General features: G+C 42.9%; 1 protein-coding gene across 1 annotated transcript in view; it reads right to left on the bottom strand.

Moving 5' to 3' along the window:
- The window catches only part of TAF4B (TATA-box binding protein associated factor 4b), a 70,399-nt gene extending 43,096 nt beyond the window's left edge, over positions 1 to 27,303 (bottom strand). The window contains exons 1-7 of the mRNA XM_071418532.1: positions 26,844 to 27,303; positions 11,992 to 12,140; positions 11,151 to 11,258; positions 6,772 to 6,939; positions 6,543 to 6,665; positions 4,422 to 4,511; positions 704 to 1,276 (exon numbers count right to left, since the gene is read on the bottom strand). Of these exons, the coding sequence (XP_071274633.1) occupies positions 704 to 1,276; positions 4,422 to 4,511; positions 6,543 to 6,665; positions 6,772 to 6,939; positions 11,151 to 11,258; positions 11,992 to 12,140; positions 26,844 to 27,117 (1,485 nt within the window). The 5' untranslated portion in view covers positions 27,118 to 27,303. The remainder of the gene's footprint in view (positions 1 to 703; positions 1,277 to 4,421; positions 4,512 to 6,542; positions 6,666 to 6,771; positions 6,940 to 11,150; positions 11,259 to 11,991; positions 12,141 to 26,843) is intronic.
- Between the last annotated feature and the right edge of the window lie 377 nt (positions 27,304 to 27,680).

The raw sequence follows: 27,680 nt of genomic DNA, 5'->3' as shown, positions 1-27,680 counted from the left end.
GCTTTTGAGGGTATTGTTTTAATAAGACAGTTATTCCTCCTGGAATTTGTTAGCTAATGAGGCCTGATAGAAAAAACTCACTTTTGGATGACTTCATAATTAACATGTCTTAGTAAATGTGGAGGTCAGAACTCAGCTCAGAAAAGCTCTTTGAGGTAGTTCATGCATTTCAGATAACATATCACTGAACAATATCAAGCCACCTGTGCCTGTCAAGTAGCCAGGGCAGGAACTACCAGGGGAGAGAGACTGGCATCCCTGGTGGCTAGCTGAGGCACAGCCCTAACAGGACATCCAAGAGCAATCAGTGTAAGTATCTCATGAGCAGTTTCTGTGTCTGACACTTGCATTTCCTAACTTTTCTTCCAGGTGCCAACCTAGCCTGGCTGTGTGCGTGGTGGGGGCTAGACCTCGTATCCCTCCGCCTCTCAAAATGGCTGTTCAGTCTGGTGAAATGGTGGTCAATGTGTCTTACAAGAGACCAAGCTGACAGATTGACTTTAGATTCACCTTTCCAGAAAGGGCTCAGCATTTCTAAACTATCACAAACATAACTGCTGGACTCAAGACAGACTAGCTTCATACATTTAAAAGAAAAAACAAAAGAAGAACCAGAGGTCCAAACTGTTATCCTCTTTATTAAATGGCAAGAGTCAAAGTAAAGGAGCTGGGTTATTACAGAGAAGCAGAGAATCCATCTTACCAGCTGCTTCACTTTAACCACCTGCGGAGCACCCGCTGACCGTGCCACGATGGAGCTGGGCTGCGAGATTTTAATGCCAACTGGGGTTCCAATGACTGGTTTCAGAGGCTGGAGAGGGGTTGTTGCTGAAGATGCCACTGTAGAGACCAGCACTGGCTTTGCAGCCTGCAGAGAGGGCGCTGGCACCGCAGTGGTGAGGACTGGCTTGCCAGGCTGGACAGCGGTCAGCCCAGACGATGCCACGGCTGCGGTGAGGACGGAAGCTGCGGGCCCCAGCGCCACTGTCCCTGTGGCAGGGGAAGGAACAGCCTTCACAGCCTGCAGAGGAGCTGCTGCTGATGTGCTGGCAAGGACTGGTGTGACAACTACAGGGGCTGTGACCGCTGCAGATGAGGGTTTTACAGCTGGAAGAGCAGTTGTTGCTACAGCCGAGGTTGCCGCTCCTGTCGAAGGAGCTGGTGCTGCAGAGGGACAAATGGAAACCTCTTCTTGGGTTGGAGCTGGCTGCTCCATACACTGCTGGATAAAGCTCTGAGGATCAGGCATTAGTTGCCGTAAGGCAAGCACACTTTTCTAAAAGAAAAATGAAAAAACACTGGATGTAGTAGCAGCAGAGTTTTCCACAATAATAATACATTTTTAACTGAATCCTCTTCCTAATTTCCCAATTAAATTTTTCATGAGACAATAAATGGCAAACAAGTTTTGCTAAATTTCAGGCATGCTTTAATTGAGGACAATCCTGTTCAGTGAAGATGACAAGAAACACCAACACCAGCTGAGCAAAGGTCAACCATCACCACAGCTACACTACACACAGTAATCCCATCTATAGGGAAACTCACATATTACTTTGTTCTTCTGTTTAGATTTTTCAATTTGGAATTTATGTTTCAGAGTAAGATGATTTTAACTGCTTTATTACCTCAAAGAATTTTGTCTTGCCAAAACCCCCTGCTATATTGGAACAGCTGTGTTTATTTCATGGAGCCTGACAGGGAGCTACGAATTATCCAATAAAGTCAGGAACAAGCTCTGAAGACAAGAACACTTTTATACCAATACAGCTGTATCTACACTAGGGGGGGATACCACTTTAATAATGTCTGTAGAGCTGCAGCAACACAACTTCAGCCAGCTACTTCTCTGCAAAAGGAGAACAAAAGTAAAGGAATCTGGCAACATCTCATTTTTACTACAGCTGTGTTTGAGAAGGTTAATAGACAGAATAATCTTCAAACTCTCTACAGATTTTTCTCCTTCACTGTTTATAATCTGCTATAGCTCTGAAGCAGGGGAAATCAGTTCTGCAGCTACCTGTATATTCTTGAAAACCCTTGTATTTTTTCCTCTGTTCTTAATAGTTGCTAAAGTTTGTAAGAGCTCCTAACACAGTGCTGCCACTTTGGACTTCATGCAAAAGGTGCATGTCTCACATGCTAGCGTACCAAGTAATCATACTGTTTGCACAACTGGACCTTTTGCAGCCCATCTGTTTTTTAACATTCACTTCTTTTTCTTTTAAAAAGCTGCTTAGCTCCTGATGCAATTTTTGTACCAAAAGCATCCAGCAGACTTGAAAATCAAGCAGGCTTCACAGCCAAAGCCACTGTACTTTTTCCACCTATTGGAACAGACAAAATGAAACACATGCACAACTTCATCAAAAACCTGCAGCTCAAAGATAAGAGCTGGCTCCAGAGAGACCTCCCTAAAATTCCACTTCACTAGCTAAAAGTGGATTGGCAAAATGCCGTATCACATTTCTTTCCAGACTGAAGCTGTAAACATTTTCCCCACAAACAAGGCCAGCATTGATCCTCTTAGCACCTTCGAGAAGTGCTCCTGAAGTCATCCTCCATTTGGCACACAGTCCTGTCACAGCTGCTCAGAGTTACAGATCAACCTAATTGTGTGTATCAGCCACACATCCTTACAGTGTTTCAGGAAAAGGCAATCTGGGTGCAAGATGCTTTAAAGGATTGGCAACACTGCAAAGTCAGCTAACTCTGACCATGTCTGAACAACACTTCTGAAGTCACAGTATATCTTTGTTAATGTAGCACACAACAGGGAGAGAGCACCATGCCAAGGATTATGTGGTATGGAGACTGCACAAATCAGAGAAGCCTAGATGATGCCAGTACCTGGCAGTGCACTGCAGAAGGAACACACAAGGGCTCTGCTGTGACAGGTCAGGGTCTGACCCACACTGATGAACCCAACTTAACCCCTGCAGAAATGCCTTGAGTTCTCTGCATCAAGTGTAGCAGCTCTTCACATCATTGGATGGCTTCTTGGAAGAGCTGAGCACTTCTGTGAGTGCCAGTCACACTGACCAAGTACTCACAGCCTGGTCCCTCTGCAGCCAGAGCCACACTGCATGCAGAAAACCCATTCTCAGAGCTGTGTATTTTTCTGGCTTTTGCATGGCCATTTAAGAAGCCTCCAGGAAATTAAACAGATAATAAATGACCTGTTTAATAAATCATAACATTTTATGTATCATAGAATCATCAAGGTTGGAAGAGACCTTATACCTTTAAGATCATCAAGTCCAACTGTCAGCCCAGCACTACTACTGTATCCCCTAAACCACTAAATCTCATCACCCAGCACCAGATCCAGATCCTATTAAACACCTAAGGGATGGTGACTGCACCACCCGCCCCGGGCAACCCATTCCAATGCCTGACCATCCTAAAAGTGACAATTTTTTTTCTAATATCAAATCTGAATCTCTCATCTCAGCTTAAGGTGCTGCAGAGATGACTGCACTCTTTCAGACTCATGGCAAACTTGCTAGCAAGGCATTTAAAAGTTGCCACTGTAAGGAAAATTTTTATCCCAGATTTCAGTAGATGAGCATCAGCCATCTAGAGCAATATAAACATTATCCCATGCATTGTTATATGGCCCATCAAATACCAAGGAAGAGGGCAAACTCCAGAAAAACTCTGTCCCAGCTTTACCACTTAACTATTTTTCCTTTATTCACCATCACGCTTATAATGAACGTACAGGTCCAACAAACCTAAGAGTATGGTGCACACTGGATTTAGTAAACTTAACATAGTTTTCTATGTTTTCACTGAGATTTAATGCTTGCTGTATAATTATTTTTTATTTTGTTAATACCATTCTATAATATGATTAAAAGTCTCAAGGAAGCATTTTTTCCTTTATATGATTATTTGCTTGAACAGAAGTAGAGTCCCTGGGATTCTTTTCCTAAGCTACAGTAGTCTTATCAGACCCTTTCTGGAGCAAGGGGCAGAGATTTTTCCTGTCTCTAGCTAAACATAAACCAGCAGAAGATGAATAGCTTTATGCAGATTGTTTGATCTTTAACATGGCATAAGCTTGTGCATCACCACTGCTGTCAGCCTTTGAGTTAGAACTCAGAATTGCTACAATTTTGATGAGAAAGTAGGAGGTTATCTTACCACAGCTGCTCTACTGTAGACTAGATGCACAGCTTCCAACACACCAGTCTCCCCTAACACCGAGAGGGCAATTACTCTACAACATTAGGAACACAGCATAAAATACTCCTCAAAAACTCCTCCTCCCCTTAAGAATTGTCTTTCCAAGCACAACAGTCACAGAGCACCATTCTTCAAGTGACCTGAACAAATTTGAATGCCTCAACTCTCTTCTCTTCTGGTCCTCCTCCCTTCCTTCTTTAAATACTACATATCCATAATCAGACACTTACCTTGAGAAAAGGAACTAAATATGGTTGTGGAGATGACTTAAGCTCTGTGTACAACTTTTTTGTAAATTCTTCTGGTTCAATTTTTGCTTCCTAAGAGGAAAATAAAATTATAATTTTAAGTTATAAGTGAATTTACCTCAAGACGTACCAAAAGGTCATGGAAACTTATATTATCGTGGCATTGTTCAATTTCAGTACTCAAATGCTTTTTTCCTACTTTATTTAAAAAGAAAAAAAAAGGGGAGTCAGGATAGAACAATGTTGTAATGTTCATATAGTATTACCCAAGTTGTTTATGCTTTCTTCAGCTACAGGCAGTTAACACACTTAGGGATAGGTGTTCACACCCAGTCACTGAAGTGAAGGGACAGAAAAAAGTTTATAAGCAGCACTGATCTTTTTGAGTATTTCACTGTTAAATCAACTACTAGTACTTCTTTCAGTAAAGGTAGTTTCTCTGCATAAAAATAAACTTAGAGGCATCAAAGACTTACGACAACTTAGCAGTTTTGGTAAGACAATTCCAAACTACTGCATTACACAGCACATTAGAACATTTAACACAGTCTTTCCAAAATGATCGAAACATTTCTGCATACCCCCACGGTAACAGTCCTCTGAATTACAGAGTACTGTTTCCTTTCTTAATGCTTTCCAGCCTGTCCCAACACAAATACCTGACTCAAGGGCTTGGGAGGGTTAGGAAGCTGGAGTAAACTTCTGAGACCCCTCACTTGCACACAGGGTTAAGCCCCAGACTCATCAAGAACATTACCTCCTCCAAAAAGGTATAAACACACAAAGGGAACACCAGTCTCCATTTCTGCTGAGAAATTACTCCTCTCACTAGGTTACCTCTGGAGAAACTGTTCCAGGTTGCTAGATAAACAGGACAGGGATTTTAGAGACTGTGTTTTTGCAGACAAACAGAGCTTCCAGCAGCTCTCCCATTTAGCCACTTGATCTGTTGCCTGTTAGATCTCACTGAGATGCAAACATGGGTCACCGAGGTCTCACTGATACAGATGCAAGTGGTTTGGCACACTAAGGCTCAGTGCATACAGGGTGCTTGACAGCCACTTCATGAAACACTGCCTTAAGCATCATTCTGCTGCCCAGCTGCAATTTACTCATTTCTCTCATACACACAAAACTCTATTTTGCATTTAAATCATACACATACCAAATAGCAGAATTTTAAACTACTACAAAAAGCAAACAACTGTGCAGTTAACAATGTATTAACATCTCTTACTAACTGCTCTTTAAAAAGAAACAAAACCAAAAAACAACAAGTACTGTAAGCACAAGAAAGAACAACTCAATTTTTCCCACAGAAGGAAGGTGTACAGTCCCGCAGGGACAGAGGGTAAGGAATCAAATTTTTGCAAGGCTGCATTCTTCAAACAATCTGCTCTCTGAAATTACACCTGTCTACATCACACCTTCCCAGACTGAAAAGCCCTTTGGTACCACTAGCAAAGCCACCCCCCTCCACCAGCACACAGCCTTCTGCTAGGGTGGAACAACAACACAGCAGCAGCGGTCAAATGCCATGACAAGAAGTGGCAGGAGAAATCGTTACCAGGAAAACCCAGCTGTGCTGGGATACAGCACGAAGCACCATACGGAAGCCACCTGCAAAGAGAGAGAGTTTGGCAGCCACCACACTGTTTGCTCCATCCTACTGTTTTAAACTATTGATAATGTCATTCCTGTTCCTCTGCTCAGTTCTGTCTTGGAGTAAAGCAGTAGTATGGACTCAGTGCTGCACTGCAACCTCCAGATTGTTGCTACTGAGGACTCAAAACTACACTAACATGAAAAAAAATATACCCAGAAGCTGTGTTAACACTACCAGCTCCTCCTGCTGTCGGTTACCTGTGTGCATAAAGTGAAACAGAAATGTGAGAGGGGAAATAACACAGCATGGGATTCAGTTTAAAAAAGTAAGATTTATAATGTAAGACTTAACAAGGGTCAGATGCATTCTGCCACAAATCCAACTCCTGAGCTGTTAAAAAAAAAAAGCTACAAAATAACAGGAACAAAACTATGACAAAGTACATGTCAAAAATTCATAGACAAATGACGCAGACTTTGTTTTGAAAAAAGTCTCACCAGTAGGTTTTGCACCAGATTCTTCACATTCTGCCCCATCTCAGGGGCTTGAGGTCCACTAGACGCCAATTTTACTAGCGTAGCAAGAAAATTCTTGCATTTCTTCACATTCTCTAGCATCTCCTAGTGTGGAAATAAAGAGAAGACTGTTAGATGTTGCACTGTCTCTTCAACCTCTGATGAACATACAGAATGTTAATTTTTAATTAAAAACTTTTTTTTTCCTTACTGCAGAAGCGCTGGTCTGTGCTACCGTTGTGCCCTCTGCTTTCACAGAGACTGCCTTTTGGGAGATAGCTTGTGCAGGTGGTCCTGTAACTGGAAGTTTTACAGGTGTTCCAGTACTCAAAGGCTTTACAGCAGTAACTGTAGTAGCACTAGCTGTTGCAGCTGCTGGCTGAAGAGAAAAATTAACACTTTTTAACCAAGGAACAACGTGACAAACATACTGGATTCTGCTAGCATACAAAGCAGCCACTTCCCTGGATTCTGCTAGCATATAAGGTAGCAGCTTCCCTCCACACTGCTATCTGAAGCACAAAGAAACAATTCTTCTCCTTGTTTTTAGAGTTTAGATTAATTTGTTTTGGGAGGCTCTATTTAATATAGTAAGTGACAGCCACAGCCATAATTCTATTTATAAATCAAGGGTGGGGGGGAAGAAATTACAGAGACATATCCAGACCAAAGCACTGCCTGCAACTTTGAAGGAAGAGAGGAAGGTAAAATTTGTCTTGAAGAAACCAATATATTAACTTTGCCAGGCTCCTACAGTCTAAGACTAATGGATTTCGGGCAATGCTAAGCCAGGTGATAGGATTCTGTTTATCTTCAGAATAGTAAGTCATTATTTATCTTCCAGTCTTGCCCTGAAGCTCCTCTCCCAATTGCAACACCCCTTGCTCTTCCTATCACACAAAAAGACATCATGTCAACTTTGGAAGGATGCAAGTGCCAGCAGAAGCAGCCAGCTCAGCAAATGGACCTAGCAAGTTCTTCCTGCTTTTTCCTCGTGGGCAGCAATTTGGATCTCCTTCTCCTCTGCCCTGACAGAAACTCTCACAAAATCCAGTTATTTTGAGACCTCTTTTTAAAAGCTCATTATAATTTACCAACAGATTCAGAAGCTCCAGCAACAGGAGAGTAATTAAGGTTTAGGAAAAAGTACCTCACTTCTTTGCAAACTAGGTTAAATCTAAAACCCAAGTATTGCTAAACCCAAGTATTGCTACTTCAGATATTAAAGAGAACAAACAAACAAACCATACCCAAAACACCAACACAGTTCATTTGATACAACAGAATACAATACAATTAAAACAATCTGCCCAGGCAAAAAACCACAACTTTTGATTTCTCAACTTAAAATCTGAAAAGCCAGAGGGAACCCGCAGGCAGAGTTCCAGGTTAACATTTGAAACCTAAAGTTGGCTGTCATCTTTCCTCCAAGCCTGTGAAGAGGAAGGGAAAGTCTGGTTTTGTAGTTCAAATTTTAGGTTCGGATCTGCACAATGTAATGGCTTTCACTGACTCCTAACACATTTAAGCACCCCAGCTTAGTCAAACACGCACAACTAATACTGGCTAATTGCATCAATCATAAGAGAGTTAGACAGGAATCTAACTTAACCTACCAAGGATAAAACAAAAACTAATCAAAAGTGGGACAGACATCACACAGAACAGCAGTCTTTCAGGAAAGGGAAATTAATGAACAAACATTTAAAGCTAAAGCAAAACCATAACGCTTTTGTCATACATTTACAATTTTTTCTTTTCTGGGTGGGTGTCCTCTCCTCCCCAAGCTGCTGCCAGCTTGACATGAAAGCAGCAGGCAGCTACCAGAAAGCTTTCTAGCTCAGGCTCCCACTGTTGGTAACACTTTAATAGCTCTCTGCAGGATCTTTGCCACCACCACTGCCTCTTCCAAGGATGAGGCTCAACAGCTCTGAGACCACGGGGAGGCAAACTGGGCACAAGAATCCCACAAACAGATGGGCAGGAGGAAGACGGAAGGGGACACAGCGCAGATCTGCCAAGTTGCAATGCCCTGGGCCTTTAAAAGTCGAAAACAGGAGCTGATCTCTTGCAAATTCCAGCATGCTTACACATCAAGACTAGAACAGCATTTTATCAGCTGAGGGAGGAAACAACAGGAAGTCTGCTGGACCCTTTTCCCAGGAAAATGAATATATGGGAATTAATTTCTGTCATCTCCCGTCAACCTTTTTCGCTACTGACAATTCTCATTCTCACTTCGAGCAACAGAGAAACGGTCACCACAAAAAATGGCATTAATCCTGCATATTTTGAAGTCATTTCAAGAGAAGAAGTGCTTTGCATCTAAATGAAAGTGCCCCAGCATGATGCTAATTAGACACTTTGCAGCTTTGTTATGCCATCTGGGAAACAGGTAAAAAATAAGAATGTGCAGGTAATTTTGTCTAACCTCAGAGCTTAAACATTCAGGAATGTCAGAAAAGGGAAATATTTTCGTTGATGAGGAGAATAATCCTGCAGTCAGTACCTACAGAGTTTAGCAGGGAGTGTTCCAAGTTGGATTTCACACGAGACTGAAGATGCAGAACCAAGCCAAGTATTATTTCCTCTCCACTCTCCACCACTTTCTGTGGTGACATCATACTTCCAGACCAACACTCCTCTCCTGTGACCTCCAAAAATTACCAAGACTAAGATCAGGAAGTTATTTTAAGACTGATGAATGAATTGCTGCCAAGGAAATCAGACTCAGGGACTCTGCCATCTTTCCCCAGATGGTTCCATCAACTTTTTGCACTGGCTCCCTTTGCAGCACTCTTCTCTTGTCCACCCCAGGGTGAGGAGCAACGTGCCCACATGATGGCAAGATGTATCCACATTGCATCTGTTTACTCTTCACTGTACAAGGAGCTCGTACAGAGGGCTTTGCAATCCTCTGTAAAACAGAGGGGCTTCAAGGAAGCCACTCCAAACAAAACAGCTCTGTTAATTTTTCCTAGAGTCATCATTCCTGCTGTCTAAATCTAGCCCTACAGCTCATTCCAAGTGTTCCACTTTCTACAGTGGGGGAAAAAAAAAACAGCTTACAAAAAACACTCCAAGTCTATGTCTTAAAATATTTTAGAAGAACACAAGTTCAACAGACTATATCAAAACTGAATTAAAGTACAGAAAAACCAAGCCAAAGGCAGATAAAAGTTTTAAAAAGAGAAGTTAATAGCATGATGAATCTCAGTGTTTACCCACATGAGAGTGTGAGGATGCATGTGACTTCATCCATCAGATGATGGATGACCTTCATCTCTTTTCCCCAGTGCAAGGGTAGTATAGTAGATAACTACTGTTTTTATATCCTAAAGACCTCTATGCAGAGATCACAAGTTTGCAAGCTAGGATTCCAAAACAAAAGTGAGGAATATCCATTACTGTACTTATACAGAAAGCATACACTGTTTCCATTCTGAGCAAAATAGGAACTGAATTAAGAGAGGCCTCTGGGTTTTCCACTTTAGCCCCAACATTATCCATCTGTAGTGAGAGGGAAGTGAAAAAAAAAGCACAGAGTGTGAGTAGTGTTCAGCTGCTGATACAGAAGAACAGCAGAAGGATGAACTTGTTAGTCAGACTGTTACCACTGTCAGCACACACATCCCCCAACCCTTCAAACACCCTCAGGGTCAAGAACATACATCCAGCATGTTTTTTTAAATGACTGATCTTGCTCATTTACTGAGTGTTTTGTCAACTGCTACAGCTCAAGTCTCCTTTGAAGTCTTGTCACAAAACACAAGTACAAGCCAGACTTCTTCATGATTTCTCCTCCAGATTATGAACAGAACATACTATATGCAGAAAAATGTGGGTTTCTTTTCGTTCCACATGCTTATCCAGAAGCCTGGTCCCCAAGAACAGAGGATGAACCATACATAGGAAAAATCTCATACTCTGCAGGTGATAAAACCCTCTTCAGAAGAGGTCTACAACATTTTTTCTCCAGAAAAAGCTATATAAGACCTAGGAAATAAGACAAAAATACTACCTGAAAATAATGAGGCATTTTCAACCACTGCCTATTTACAGCTGTACCTGTGGAACCCATCTGCCACACTCAATTAGAGAACAGGTCTTCAGCTATGACCTTCCTTCAGTTTATAATAAGGGGGAAAAACATCATATACATGAAAAACAGCTTGATTGGTGCAGACAGCTCATTTTCCCCTCAACATGATCTCAGGTATACCTTTTTCTGCACTGAGGAATCAGGGAACCCAAACAGGAGCACATCTCCCAGAAAAGATTTAGCAAGAGAATGAAGGAGCTCTGTCACAGCATACAAAAGCACTGGAAATGGCTCTCTGAACTATTTATTGTATTCATTGTTCACGTGCTTTCTACTGTAGTGAGTTAAGATTATCTGACACACACTGACAGAAGCCTAATTAAATTATGCATTTAAAAAAACAGATTTGAGAAATAATTTCTTATGAGGACAAAGGTTACTAAGCTTACTGAAAACCAGATTACAGTTAGAAATAACAGGAATGCATCTATATTTTCTCCAGTTCTTTCTGTCACTTATTCCACCATACTATAAAGCTTGCAAAGTACCTGTATTACAGCAGGTGTCTGAACAGTAGAAACCACAGCATTTGTTGTTTGAGATAATGTTTTCACAGGAGCAGCTGCTATTTTCTTTACTAACTGTGTGCCAGAATTCTTTGAAAAAAATAAAACATTAAAAATAATTACACATGGGCAGAGAACAGTTGTCAGACAAGCAATGACAAAACAGACATTGCAGTTGGGGTCAGATACAAACTGAGGCACATCCTCTTAACAGTAACAACACAGGCATCATTCACACAGTCCATATCATTTAAACACTGCTCAACAAAGCTCTTTGTCTACCACTTTAATATTCAATAACAGATTCAGAGACATTTATAGATAATGCATAATCAGAATAAAATGGTTAAAGAAATACATAAATTGTTACTTTTATGTAGCTCCTTACTCTTGCGTGCTGACCACACTAAGAGGTGGAAGCAAAAAGCCAGCAGAGTTCAGGGAAGGAGGAATATCCTAGGGACATGGGAAAGGTCCTCAGCTTTGGAGAAATATCCCAACAGAGGATCACAAGGTTTTTGATAGTAGCAATAACCATTTAGGCAATTTTGGCTGGCATTTTTTTTCTTAAAATGGTTTACATCATCACCATCATCAGAGAGGAGTTCACTAATTTGACCTTTACCATATGTAACAGTCCACAAGTTTTTACCCAAGCAAGAAAGCAAAGCACATAGTGATGTTTATTGGTGCAAAACCAAACACCATCACCCCACTCAGAAAGGGTTCAAACGTTTATTTAACCCTCCACAACTTATTTGCAAACCCTGTTCTACCTACATAACATACAGCTATGCCAAACTAAAGTTATGAGAGAAGTTACCTGCACAGCACATATTCTGATTGCAGGTGTGCTGGTTGGCACAGGTGGTCTCACACTTGTGTTGTTTTGTGTCTGGTTCTGTGCTTGTCCTATTGACTGTTGAGATACCAGCATTAGGTGCCCATTACTGCTTCTGATAAGAACAGTTCCTGTTGAAAAAAAAACACATTCAGGCTGTGATATTACGGCTTTCCTGTGTTTCTGTGGAAGAAATAACTAGACCACACTAGATAATGTAATATTTACTTTATTACTCCAAGGAACAGCTGCCAAGAAATAGAAGAATAAAGTGCACATCAGCTTTACTACGCATCTCTTGACAGAAAATAATTCCTACATTCAAGAGAAAAACTTAACCACTGGCCACGCTGAAACATGGTATGCATACAAGATGCAAATTGCAAAGCAGCTCACCATTTGAGTCAAAAAGATATTCTGAACATTAAAAAGACAGACACACAAAATATACACACACTCTGGGATTACTTTAGCACTAATTTTAAGCAGTTCTTCATCTGCAAAATTCATCACCACTATCACACTTGGCTGCCTCTTCAGTTTCTGAACACTTAGGCACATACTTAGAGGTGAAAACACAGCTTAGAGAAAACTGTAGTGAGAACTGAAGCCTGATTAGTATCAGCTCACCTACCTGTATCAAGATCATCCTCCCCAGTCAAGAGGGCAGTGGTCTCCCATGAAAATCAAAGTCACTGAGATATTTGAAGCTCTCCCTCTGTCAAGGGCATGCCCAAAAGCATTAAAACCCAGGGTTTTATTGGAGCAGTTTGAAGCCAAATAGGGAGATTCCAGTGGGAAAGAATTAAAAAGGAAAGTGAAAAAAAAAAAAAAAAAAAAAAGACCATTCAGCTACTAAAGTCTCCTCTCCTAATGGCTCATCTCTGAAAAAATCAGAGGATTCAAAACAATCACAAATACAAAATCCCAGCTGGATGGTTGGTCTGTACCATGTCAGATCCTTCAAGGGAGCTACAGAGGACCCTACCTTTGTGGTGTCTCGTCTCCTTTGTCTCCAGCAGCAGCTGCTGCAAAGTCCACCACTGAAAACACCATCCTCAAACAACCTCACTTATCACTGATCTTTCAAATAAAAGGAAGGAGGAGGTACAGGAGAATCCAGTAAGTAAGACTGGATCCAGAGAATCCAGTAAGTAAAACCTCAATGTTTCTGGAGGAGTGCATTAAACTTTCTTGCAAGTTATCCAATATCTGAAACCCAGATCTTCTATGCACACTTACAATCTTTCCTAGTGTAAAACAAGACTGTAATGAAAGTCTTTTTATGACTTGGTTAGTCTGAAAGCTGACAAAATATGACCACACAATACAGTCTAAAACACTTCTTCTGTCTGAGTTTAAATGCATACAACAGAAAAAGCCACAAGCTCCACGAGTTGGGTTTTGCTGAGTATGTTTTGGGGTTTTTTTTTTAAACAATCAAGCTATAACCACATGCTTAGAAACAGCTTTTCATCCTCCACATCTAAAAGCATAAGAGGATATTGCAAGACGACACAAAACCTGGTATAAAATTCTGTAGCATCAACATATTGCCATTTACATAGCAGACACAAGCTGAGAACTGCAAGAGCAGCATCTACATGATCCCCTCTTTTCTCAAGCAGCTTTTACTACATGGGCCAGATGCACAAGGCAAGTTGCATATTCAGAAAAACACTGTTAACTCCATCTGACAACTCAGCTTTCTCCTCCTCCACTGATGACTTGACTATAATTATATTTAGGTACAGATGGATCATTTAATTTAATCAATGAATAACCGGAATTATAGAAAACATATTAGATTTCTCATTTTCTTTTCACGCCATCTCATTTAGACAGTGATTCATGGCAAACAATTTATCATCAGCCAGGAAAAGAGCATTGTTTCCCTTGTTCAGACCACATGCTTATGCAGATTTCACTGAAAGAGAGAAAGCTGACCACATTTACTAGCAAGAGCATTTCGCTCTAAGTCTACATTCAGAATGGCAGAAGTGTTGCTACTGGAGATTTTAGGCTTTTCTTTTATAAGCCTGGTTTAAAACATCACTGACAGCTATACTACTTTGAGAAGCCACATATAAACTTATAATTTCATTCCTTTAGAGGTTTGGAATGCATTAAGAGTAAGTTTTAATGTACTTGGATATTTTGTCACTACTCATTACATTTGTCTGTTAAGTCAAATTATCAGAAGTGCATTTTCTACTTCTGCATTTGAGAAACCACATTGATACCAGTCAACTTGATTATAGGGCTGGGACTGGTTTTGCACTACTGTTCTGCATTTTCAATTGGCATTCAACAGAGATGGAGACCCTGCTGGAAAAGTATCCCATCCTCCAGTCACCTGAATGGGGTGAGTTTCCAGCACAATCTACTTGCTTGACAGGAAATTACCTCAAGAGTGAGCTAGAAAGTTTATGCAAATACAATACAGTTCATATGTAAATTCATTAACATCTCCAAAAAGAAAAGGTAAACAAGTAACCCCTTTACATTTGAGCAGGATAGCAGTGATCCTGAAAAGGATGTAACCCAAAACATAAAGCAGGTTTCCAGCCCTTGCAACAGGATAAGGCAACACAAGGACATCCATACTGAATTAAAATAACTTGGTGAAAGCATCCACAGAAGAAGTTACCTAAGGCTAATCCAGTGATCATAGTCTTGATTGGAACATTCAACTATGATAATGCCTGTAACTTGACTATAAGTTAGAGTAACAAACAATCATTTCCCTAACTTTGTTCCATTTGGCAGAATTTTTAATTAAGCCTGATAACCTCTTCATGGCAGCAGATCTTTGTGACACTGGCAAAATTATAACTCCAAGCCAGTATTATGGTAATCTACAAACTACTGCTTCTGCAGGCTTATTGCTATTGATGCCTGATGCACAGATAAAGCTGAAGGCAAATTTGAAACAGCTGTCAGAGCTACAGCTCCACACACTGAAGAGCCACATCTTGTCCAAACACTAGAGACAGTTCTGGGCAGTAACAACTGATGTCACAAAGGGACAGTAAACTGACACATGAATTGGCTGAAACTCTTTGAAAGCTGTTGAGAACAGCACTTATTTTTTACCTCTTGCCACAATTTAATTACAGTTTTTCACAACTTTGATACTCCCCTTCTGCCTGGAAACAAAAGCAATAACCCCATACTGCAGCCAATAGCACAGACTCCAAGAGGCAGCACAGGAGGTCTCTTATGCCAGAAGAAGAGGTTCCATGGCTCTCAAAACCAATGCCTGAAGTCTCATACACTTTATACAGCTGCACAAGTGTGAAATGAGGGAACAGCAGGTGACAGTAACCTTGAGGCTCTCAATAAAAAGGTCACATAAACAGACTCGTGCAGCTACCAGGACGCTACTATCAGACATGAAGCTAAGTGCAAGAATCCACATTCTTCACTTGGCAGGGGGGGAAGATAGTACTTCTTATCAAGAGCTGTTTTCACATTCACTAGAAAGCAAACACTAACAAAACAAATGTGAAAAAACATCATGTCTTGCAGTCACTGCAACTCCACAAGAAAATGGGAGGAAGAAAGAAAATACATGAAACAACACAGGATCTCTGAGCAGCTGAAGCATGAAGTTTCATCTAACACCTCTCAGCACTGCATTTAAAAACAGAAAAGGTATTGGCAACCTGGGCAAAATATCAGCATCAATGGTAGTAAATGAAGAGCAATGAAGCATCCTCATAACACTAGAGATGCCCTCTTCTGGGCTGCACTTCCAAGAACATTGTTTGATAGTTTTACTGGAGTTGTTTCAGAGAACGGGAACGACTTCCTCATTATTCACGCACTTTGCTAGGAAGAGCAAGGCACAATCCCTTTAGGGCTACAAAGCTGTTCCTATTTTCAAACCAAAGTGACCAGTTACCATTAGAGATTATTTCTTACATGCTTCACTGAAGGACTCAAGTGTCTCCAGCAGATTAAAAAAAACCAAAAAACCAAGCCATTTTGCAGTGAACTGAAACTTCTGTCCTCAGATATTCTGCCTGTCCTGCCAAAAACATACTTTGGAAAGTTATTTGGTTTTCCTACAGTGGCTGAAAAGGCAGTTAAAACACAATCAGCTCTTTCAGCCATTTGTTCTCTGCACATCCTTCTTCATCTGTAACCCTGTGAAGGGAGCTGGAGGGGAAGTACCTGACAACCAAAAGCCACCTTAGTTTCCTCCAAAGCTACACAGAAGGAGCCATGCTATACCTGCTTACCTTGAAGAGGTCTCATTGAGATCTACACCCAGTGCCCTGCCTTCTCCTGGAACCAGGGCTGCAGGTATGGTTCCTGGCAACAGTCCTGCAAAGCTCTGGCAGCCACTACCCAGATCAGCCTCTACTGAGACATGCCAGCACTGTGAGCAATGGAAAATCAGAGGCCTTCTAATGAAATTTCATTTCATTTCCTTTCACAAACTTGAGATTAATCTGCTACAAATTTTCACTGTCCCAACACCACTGATGAAGGAAACCCAGCTTATTCTGAACTTGGTTTAGCACCCAGCCCAGGAACCAAGAAACACAGGCTGGAAGCTTCCAGATATCTCTGCATTTTAACTAGAAAGCACCAAAACCTCACTGGAACCATGGCAAGAAGCTGTGGGATAACGGCAGAGATCTGTTTATGCTACTCTACATAATGCCACCTGCATGGGCTTCACTGTATTTCAGGGAATAGTGTTAAGGAAACCACAATGCTGTTAACACAAACCTGTGCTGCCAACTGAAGCTCTGGGCTTCATCCAGCAGCACTGAGCACCAATGAATGCTAAAAGCATCCCACCACAAGGGCAGGCAACTTCCACCACATAAGACAAGCCTGAGACATTTCTGATGGGGAACTTCCCTCAGGAATTTCCCGAGATGAACCAGCTGGCATTTGTGCTCCAGTGGAGATACACCTTATGCTGTTATTACAGGTAAAGCTGAAGTTGTCATGTTAAGCCACCACTTTGATTACAAGGTTTCTAACCCAACTGCTCAACCAAACAGCTCTTGGGAACTGCTGCTTAGGGAATAATGTGAGGAAATGAAGAGCAGTCTTTCGCTCCTAAAATAAAATACAAGCAAGAACCAACCGCAATGAGACCAAGCTCATTTAAGAGAACATAAGTCACAAAAGCTGCATTCAAAGAAGGGTAAATTTAGCTTATTTCAAAACAAGGAGTGCCTCCATCAGGTATGCTGCCAATCTTAGTAAAGTACACTTAAACCCAATTATAAAAACAAGGCTAAATGGGGACTTCCAGGCCTCAAATCAGAAGCTAAACAACAAAAATGTTTTAAAACAACAGTAATGTGTCAGAGCTCTCTGTTCCTAAACAAATCCCATTCTTTCACTGAGCTACTCAAAACAAAGCAATAGCTTTTAAGGAAGTTATTTCAAGCTAAAACCAAGCTTTAGAGGTGATGTTTTCATAGGTAACTAAGTGGCAATTAAAAATGAATAGTGGTTTTAAGTTTCTTTGACTATTTAGAATCATTCAAAAATTGGAAAATAAGATACCAGACACTACTAATCCATGCAACAGGTTTGAATACAGTTTTTCTCTCTAAAGACATCCCTTAGGAAATAAAAGCCTGTTTTTTCCTCTTCAATTCCATTTATTGAGCCCCACAGACTAGGTCACCTAAAAATTTTAAGAAATACATTACAGGAGTGAATAAGACAGACCAGAAAAGCATTATTAGAGATGTAGACTGTGCCAGCAGTGATTGTATCAAGGTGCATTATGACAGTAGGTTAGCTGAAAAAGAGTGCAAAAGAGGCACAAAGTGTTAATGAAATACTGGGAAAGACAGTAATTAACTTCTACATGATTGACATAATCCTTCTAATATGAAGAGGCTGTAATGTTTTCAGATGAAGTATGGTCTGTAGTGCATGCAGGAGAACTACTTACTCCCTATGAACCTCACTCAGTACTTGAGTTTTCCTAAATATCTACTGCAAATTTCTGTAGTGGAGATGAAGAAACAAGGACAACAGCCCAATTTGGAGGAAACACCTAGCTGTGCTTTTCACTGTTTTAGGAATGAAGCCACAACAGTGATCTGGAGGCTACACCAAGTTACCCCATCACAGGCTCCCAGTAATGATCTCTAACTTCTATTTTCAAATGCAATTGACTTCAGACAGCAGATCTTTTGTGAAGTCACAAAGAATGCCTGATTCAGGCTTTTCTTGGGAAAAACACCTGTGCTTGTTCTCATGTTTCCCAGATAAGTAGGGGAGAGGGCTCATCTACACTATATGGGGTCAAGATAAGTTGTTCAGCAACTACACTATATCCACAAAACATTTTACTCCATACAACAAATCATTCCAACCTTTGGAAGTCAATTCTAGCTGATACAAGGATTCAGAAATGTCCAACCCACAATCAAGTACTGCTATTGCAGCAACCAGAATCACTCACCACACATCCAGGCCCTCAAACAATAAATTCCATTCACATTTTGTTTCACAAACTAAATAATTACATATCTCAGAAATTACCCTCTGTGCTCTTTCCCTTTGTTCCAGAGAAGCTTCTAAACTAATGAGTCTTCATAGCAATGGATTAGGACCAGTGACTAGCATGTAGATATTGCAGAGTCACAATGAAATGTCATTTTGAATGCCAATGAAAGACACCTTGTTTTACCCATGGATATGGAAATCATTAATTTCCATGTCAGGAGAAAAATTCAAAGGGCATAATCCCCATATTCTTTCATGCTACAACAGAACACAGTCTATACACAACGTTATACCTGTAAGTTCTTTAAAGAGGTTGGTGCCATCTCTGCCAACTGCACAAACTGCACTGCAGACTCATATGGACTCTGGAGTACAGCTTTCAAGGCTGATGTCTGACATCTCACCTTTTCAAAGCCAGTGACCAGCTTTCATTGCAGACACCACTGTCCAGCTGACAGCACAGTTCCACAAGCATTAACGTTTCTCAGACTGTCTGGGCTGCTGTGAGCAGTGTTTTAAACAACCACCATGTACGCACTACCAGCTGGGGAGGTTTACAGTCCCAGCAAAGGCTGCTGCCTCCAGTAACTCCAACTTGTCTCTGGCTAAGCATCTTTCTGTGCTAACAGCAGGCACCAACTCCTGAGATAGCCAGTGCAGACACAGGCTTTCCAAGCATAGAAAACCAGGAAAGGAATGATGCTATCTCTTCTAGGCAGGATGGAGCAGACTCTGGTATCCTATTGTTTGAAACAGTCTGGAATAATGGACACCACACATCTTTCTCAAAAGTGTAAACAAAGTCCCCTCTCCCTCTCTTTCTCCAGGAACTAGACACAAGTGCTAAAACTGCAAAAATCTGAAGCCAAGTTTCACACACTGCTCCACCAGCAAGTCTTATCCAAGCTGTTGAAGACTAGCTGCTCATCAATGTATTTTGCTGCCCAGATGGATATCTGTTTAACAATTTAGCAACTGGACCCCCTTAGTTTTCACATTTTCTGATGCCTTTTCACAGAATACAGGCCCACATTTCAGCATGAAAAGAGTTTTCCTTGACAGCACATACAGTTGAGCTTCTTTCTTTGAGAATACATTTATAGCCACAGAATTTTACAGTTATTGTAGAACTCTTAAACAAAAGTATAACTGTACGACCAACAACAAACAACCAATAGGTTTTCTGGGCACAGTTACAAGATTGCAATACCATTTCTATTTGGATTCAGAGCGTATTTATTACACTTGAATCCCAAGAAGTGTTGTTTTTATTGTGTATAGGCATCAGGGATTCTCAGCCAACACTGTGCACTGTGCAAATAAGGCAGAGCCTTATTTGATATTGTGATAGCATCTAGCTCATGTCCTTGGGCCACGCCTTTCAGCAACTGGGATCATCTCCCATCAGCATTTCCCCATCGCATCTTTGTGGTTTGCAACTTTGCACCTTGAGGCTTGGTTCCTTTCCTATCTGAGTAATCAGACAGTTCTAGGACTGTCTACAGCTAAGATGATCTGACTTGAGCATTCTCTGGGACTCATACAGAAGCTTCAAATATTTGCTGGCAACTCAGCTGATGGCAGTGAAATAGTACCTCAAAGGAGCAAAGGGACACTTCCTTACTCTCAAGACAACTCCTACTGCACTGAAAGAAGCATTGAGTCTCTACACCACATTCTCTTGTGTACTCCTAGTATTCACTGGAGTGAAATTCTTCAAATAGCAAGTTATGTGCTTGGCACACTGCAGCCATACATATACAGCAGACAGCTTTCTAAGGACCAGAAGGTATGCCAACACCCTGCACTTACCATTTCTGGAACAGCCACTGAGCTGATACTGAGAAATCTGAAGCTGAAATGTTGAACCACAAATCTTAACTTTAAACCAAGAGTTGCTGAAAACATCATCAGTGTCTTGGTAGTGTTTTAACAAAGGACAAGATCAGTCCCCTTTAAATCTCTATCTCCTTTAAGTAAGAGGTCAGTTAATTCAGATTAATTTTACAATGGGATATTTGTTTCCTCATTGCTCACCTGGGGACCAGAAGAAAGTTGAATTCCACTTCTGAAAGTGCAAATTCACTCCTCAGCTGGATGGTTTTTCACTTGCAAACAAGGGATCAACACTGAATTTTAACACTGATCACCACCTTGCTCTAAGTGTGATGGAGCAAACAAAAATTATTGCAGAAGACAGCAAAACCTTCATGGGAAGCATTAACTTCTGTCTCATTAACACAGATATTGTGGAAACTGTCACCAGAACTGTGTGATATTTGTCAAGTGCCCAGTATGGCAGCTATGTATACTTCTGCAGTACCCTGAGTGCAGTCACCCCCTTCAACAGAGAACACTGGCTGCCCCACTGAGACTGCCTGGTAATGCACCACCCACCATTCACTGGACTGGGCTTGCAGGGCTCCACTGGGAACAGGTGGCAACTGCCACTGGGAAAGCTGCCAGGGAAAGTCTTCAGGTGCTGTGCCAACCAGGGCAGGCTGTTTCACCCAGTTGTTATTCTAGCCTGGACATCCACCCAAGGAACTCTGATTTCTCAGGCAACTCCTAGGAGCAGCCAGAACTAATGAAAGCATACCTCTGCCTCCACCAAACTGGAAGCATGCTCTGGAAAAAGCCTGCAAACATGAGCTGGGAAAATTAAGTGTTACCATATCATCAGACTGTTCTTACAGCACAGTAAGATCACTGAGCTTCAGCAGCTTTCCAGCCTTAACAGACCCTAGATTTCCTCACTGGCAACAAGGATCTTCCATCTATTGCTATTTTTACCACACTTCAGTTGCAATCAGAGACTATTTCCTCAAGACACCGGTGGAAAAGATCTGTTAGTGGACTTTGTTCTAAAGGTGATCCAGATGGCAGAGCAGACCTTAATCCTGACAATCTGCATAGTAAGGCACTTAAAAACATCTATGGTGATTTTTTCCATTTTGTAAATTATACTTCGTTTTCTTCTGACATCATAAATTTTCAGAAAATGCCAAGAGAATTCTCAAAAATGTATTTGCCTTTTGCTTTTGTCTAAATGGTTAAAGCAGTACTAATTATTCATCTTTGATAGCTATCAAAAGTGTTGCAATTTACATCAAAACTTGTATACACATACATCTGTAAATACAATCCTACCCACTAGGCACAGCACAGACTCCAGTCAAATGGCATAACAAATACCTGGTTCTCTAAAATGACTTAAAAAACCTGGTATGGTTGCTACTCAAAATAACAACACATGAGCTTACCTAAATTTTATCAGCATATTTGGGAAAAAGAATACTGAAACATAATTAGTCTTTCCTCCAGCTGTCACCTGTGTGAGTGATGCTATTTTTACTGCTACAAGCTGAAAGGTCCTTTAAATACTGCAAAAGTAACACAAGTCATGCTCATGTTCTCTCTCTTCTAAGGATTTAAAAAAAAAGTTTACTGTTCACCAAACTGTAGCTGTAATTCTTTACAATACACTCTAATCAGTGGTAAAATCTGAACAGCATTAAACATTAATTTTACTGAGTGTCATATTTCCATGCTTCAGTATTCAGAATGCATCTATTTTTTTTCTGCGTGTTGGAAAACCATAAATCTAGACATTAGCTTTGCATTTTCTGCCAAGATTTAAATCTTAATTCCCACATGGCTGTGCATTTAATCATATGAAGGCATTATTTTGCTAGACAAACTCAGTCCTGAAAGCAAAATCAAGTCCTACAGTGCAGCTGAAATTTCAAGTAGTTACAGCACATTTCCTTGCTATTATCTAAGTTTGACTTAGTTCTTCAAACCCATGAAAGCTTTGCTCACCCTTCCTCAGGAAAAAGAAAGTTGATCAGTGTCACCTAACGTGAAGAGTGAAGTCTGCAGAGAATCCATCCCCAGAGGCCTGCTGACCAGAAGATGTTATTGGCATACAAAAAGTTACAAGCATGGATTATTTAGCCCCTACTGGCCTAAGCACAAGTACTATGCTCAGACTTCATGGGATTACCAACATCCAGGAACTGCATACTTTAAAGGAATTTCTACAGTTTTCTGCCTGTTGAAACAAGAAATCTTTAGGTAGCCTACACCTACTCAAACATAATATAAATCAAGAAGTATTTTAAAATCAGTAATTTCCCCTATTCTAAAGCAAGGGACCAGATACAAATATCACCAAATATTCATACAATCTAATTCCTCGTGGTTTTACCACTGAAAAAAAACAACAACTAGAACATGACGAGGGAGAAAGCAGAAGGCAGCAGCATCCCGATGTTTATCAGCCCTTACCTCTTCAGGTTACCTACCTTAGGTTCTACAGACAGTTAAGAGAAACTCAACAAGACCAGGCTCCATACCACCCCCCTGCAGTTTTGGAATACCCACGCTGGGTCTCCTTCCCACCCAGAGGAGTGCACACGCTGCCTGCCCGCTCCACGCCATGCAGCCCAGCCACCTGACACAACAGTGGCTGTGCTTTCTGAAGTTACCCACTATCAGCCTAGATAAGCTGCAGGCAGTGGAAAACCTGCAACAGACGAGGCAAAACATCCAAGCAAAGACAACTGAGCTGCAAACAGAAACCAAGAAGCTGAACTTGCTGCTGTTCCTCTCTAAGTCAGGTGCAAAGGAAACCTTACACGGAGACGATGCCTTGCACCACACTGCTAGTGAAATTACAGCACACTCAGGGCACCTTTTCTTTGCTGACACCGTGCTTGCTCAGGCCCACTGGTGTTAGCAGTAATGGAAAGCATAAAACAGAAATGCACACACCAGAGGCAGCCAATGCTACAGTGGAAAGTGATGGCAGCTGCTGCCACAGCCCTGTGTGGCATGAGGAGAGGTTTTCAAAGAATTTTCCTGCTCTAAGCAAACTGAAGGTAACAATGGAGGATCCTGGCATCTGGTTCAGTTCTGTCCTTTCTCATGGCATCAGCAGAAAAGCAGATTTATCTATTAATTGTCCTTTGAACACCTGCTTGTAATGAGCATTCCAGGTCCAGGGATAGACTGAAAGTACAGACACAGAAGTGACAAAAACCTAAATTCAAGAAAAGTAAACAAAACCGAGAAACTACATTCTTTTTGTTGTTTTTATGCTCTTTTTCTACCCTCCACTTCTCCAAAGCAGTGTGAGGCCCAAAGACACGGTGAACTATAGACATTTGTCACGGCCCTTGTGTCTCCTTCCCCTTCCCAATTATTTCCTCCTGTCTAATAGCACAGCCCATCCATTTCTCCCCCTCATTAAGCTCAGGTTAACCAAGGACACAATTTCTTGTTAAGCAGATGGTCCATGACATGAGACTTTTGCAGGTTTGTAGCATCAGCACAGGCCACATGTAGCTCAGGACTGAGGCAGCACGGCGCTCACCCCGCCGCTCTGCTCTCTGCAGACCCAGACTGCGACGTGCAAAGCCTTCTGAAATGCTGCTAGCCTTGCTGCTCCTGTCAGCAAAGAGGGCAACTGAGGAAAGGTCCCTTTGGTAGATCAAATTCCCTTTATTTGGGAGGACATAGCCCAGCCACTGAATCTAAGAGCTGATAGTATGCACGATAAGAAGACCAAAGCCACCCCTGATGTCAGACCAGCTGGAGTCCTGTTGTGTGCTAAAGCCTCCAGTGGTGGTCAGCTAGGGATGGCCTTGGGTATCTGCAGCACTGCTCTGACAGCTGGCTGCTCTACTGAAAACCAGCACTTTGTAGAGGAAATCATAGGAAGGTGATGAAAACCCCTTGTTAATCATCAGCAGGCCCGGGTCCTTCAGGACCAAGATAACTTGTAAAGCTCAGTGGTCTTTCCTGGGCAATCAGACGAAAAGAGGCATTTGGCATTTGGGCAATCTCTGCTCAGGGGCATGAGGAGTCAGTCATTTGCTAGTCATCTGCTTTTCCCAACTCCTGGCTTTATTCTGAGCAAGAGGAAGGGGGAGGTAGAGATGGAAGAGAAGGAGCAGCATAAATCCCTGATTTCCATGAACCTCCACTGCCCTCCAGGTCACAGAGGCAAACACAGCTCCACTGGTGCCCTTCCTTCCCCAGACTGCAGTGCTGTGGAAGCAATGCCTACTCTGGGTCACAAGCAGCTCATCAGAAACTCAGCATGACCAGTCATGGCAGTGCTGTCCAGAACAAGCCACTCAAATACTTCCCTCTGAAACTCAAGGGAAGGATGTTTTCTGTATGCATTTTTCTTAGCAGGTGCCACAAAAAGGTGAATGCCATAATTTTAAACCTAAGAGCATCCTCCCTTCTGTATTTTATCCTGTATGCCTAGATTTGGCAGTTTATTTGAAATAAAAACTTTTCAAGCCTAGGAATTTGGTGGTTTATTCCATTTCTTTTTCTTAATGCTGCTAACTCTTGTAGCTTTAATACTATCCATCTTGCATTTTTTATTATTAATTAAAAATTGAATCCACCTAGAAGACAGAGGTAAAATACTAACACTTTTTCAAGACAGAATGCATTTTTATATAACCTTGCAACAACTACATAGACAAGTTCCCCTGAAACATTGATCCATTTGAAATCTGACAACGTCTAGTTTCTTCTGAAGCACTGAAGTCCATAGAGTTATTTTTATTTACAATGCTACAGAGTACCAGCACCTCTGAACTTCTGATACAAAGACTGCATTGTCCCAGGAGTAAGGAAAACAAGCTGATGCAACTGAGGGGTAATACCACTTTCGTGACATCTGCTTCCTACCACAACACAAGTCAGATGACATTCAACAGTATACCTGGATGCAGTCGAACTTAAGCCACTACAAAAAACCTGTAAGTTTTAATAACATGTAGTTCCCAAACCACAGGCAACTCAACATGATCTTCCCCTTCACAGAAAGGTGCGTTTAAGTGAATGTCAATACATTCCAGAAAGCAAAAGTATTAGATACAAAACTTGTAAACCTGGGAAGCCCTGCTACAAGAAGTTAATATATTTCCATTATGGTTCATTTCAGAGGAAAGTTGGCAAGGATTTAAACTCATCCTTGACTGCTGACTACCCAGACATTACAGCATCATGAGTGCTGGGAAATCTACAGTGAAACTGACTGACTAAAGACTAATTTTTTTTAATTAGCATTATATATCTCTTTGGGAGGTGCATGTCTTTGATAAAGACATTAGGATTTAAAAAAATGAGGAGAGGAAAAAAAAAGCAAATATGCACTACCAGCACAGGAATTACTGTAAGGCCAGTCATCCTTTTCAGCAATATGCAACCTGAAAGTAATTGCAACAGATGCTCCAACAACAGAACTGTCCTGGCAGGAAATAATTATAGCATCAAATAGCAATGAAGTCATTACATATCTTGGGGTCTCAAAAGAGCAAGACCAAAACCAGTGGAAGCAAAGAAACTTTTTTTTTTATTTTTATTTTTTTAAAACACTTAGATACAGCCCAACAGGGAGAAATGAGAAGATCAGAACCAACAGCACGTTCTCCCCCTTAAGAGAAAGTGCAGGTGGAAGCCCTGGCAATCCTCTGTTGCTATCCAAGGTATTAAGATGTCTGTATCAGCACTGTGCAACTCCTACGCTAATATTTTCACTGCTGCAATAGGAAACACATCTGTAAGAGCAACATCTCTCCAAACCCTTATGTTTCCCACAGAGGTTTACAGAAAAAGAGGGTTTCAAGGAGCAACACGTAATGAACTTTCAACTCTGTCCTCCTTAGGCACGGCAGTATTTTGTTCCATGAGCAGTCGCATCGGCCTGGTTGTGCCGGTGACAAGAATTCCCGCGGGACCGTCCGGTCAGAGGCGAGTGCGGGCAGCCGGACCCGCTCGGTAACTTACGGAGCCGCTCTGCAGCCTCCAACCCACGCTCACACCCCCTCCCCGAGATACTCCTTCATCCAAGTTCCACTAAAGCCTCGAGCAGTCTTTTCCAAGTCACACATAAGAGTAACTTGGCCGCTGAATTTTTGGTTACTTCTCCTGCTCTTCGTGCTATCCAGCAAAGTAAGAAGTTGCATTTATCCAGAGACTTCCAGATCCATCCTGCAGACAGGCTGTAAGCATCCCCAGCGCTGCTACCCGACTGAGCCCAGGCACACTGCCCATGCCCCGCAAGGTAGACGCACACGCCGGTTCCCAGGAGTTTGGGACAGACAAGCAGCCCGAAACATACACGGCCACTACATCACCGCCACCCCCGCCGCCCTGCCCGTCCTTCGCCACGGCTCGTCTCCAGCAGCAAGGGCAGCGCGCCGGGCTCCGTCCTGCCCACCGGTCCCTCGCCAGCGACGACCGCGACAAGCCGGCTAAGTCGCGATACGGGACGTGCCCGCAGCAGGGGCAGCCCGGGAGGGATCACTCACCTGGGGGCAGCTGCAAGTTGGCCGGCAACTGGAGGGTGGCCGCGGGCGGCCCCTTGGGCGCCACCGGCCGCGGGACGCCGGGAGCGGCCCCCCGCACCACCGGGGTGCCCGCGGGGGCGGCCGCGGGACGGGCCGGGGTGGCGGCGGGGCCGGCGGGCACAGCGGCGGCGGGGCTGCCTCGCTCGGGCGCCGAGCCCGCGGCTGGGGCGCAGGCGGCCGCCTGCTCCGGGTGCCCGCCGGGCATGAGCCTGACGGGGGCCGCCGAGGCGCTCATGGAGGAGGAGGCGGCGAGGGGTCGGGGGGCGGCCGCGTCGCGCAGAGCCCCGCGGCGCCCCGCAGCATCGCGGGCGGGGGGCGCTCAGGCGGTGCCCCGGCCGGCGGCTCGCCCGCGGAAACACATGGCAGCGCCGCTCCGCCGGCTCCCGGGCGCCGCGCACGTGGGCCCGGCCGGCCCGGCCTCCCCTGCCGGCGGCGGGAGGGAGGGAGGGAGAGGAGGAGGGAAGAAGGGCGGTCCAATGCCGCCAGCGCGTCCTACTGCGGCGGCGCCCGGCCCGGCCCCCCCGCCCCTTTGAGCCCGCCCGTGTTTATGGAGCCATGCGGACTCCAGCGCCTGTGCCGCGCTGAAGTTGGTGGCAGCGGAGAGAGTCCGGGCGGCCGGAGGGGACGCGGCCGGAGGCCCGGGATGGGGGCGAGGTGTGGGTGGCCACAGCAGAGCCGCGGAGCCGCTCCTCCCGCCGTGCCAGCCTCCGGCCCGCCTACCTGCGCCAGACCTCCCCCGGCTGCACCTGGGCTGCAGGTGTCCTTGGGCTTCCATTCAAAACAAGAGCGGCTCCGGCA

This window comes from Agelaius tricolor, unplaced genomic scaffold (genome assembly GCF_023055355.1).
Source record: "Agelaius tricolor isolate 1412-34295 unplaced genomic scaffold, bAgeTri1.0.p SCAF_2, whole genome shotgun sequence".
In the NCBI taxonomy this organism is placed as follows: domain Eukaryota; kingdom Metazoa; phylum Chordata; class Aves; order Passeriformes; family Icteridae; genus Agelaius; species Agelaius tricolor.
This window is presented reverse-complemented; position numbering and strand designations above follow the sequence as displayed.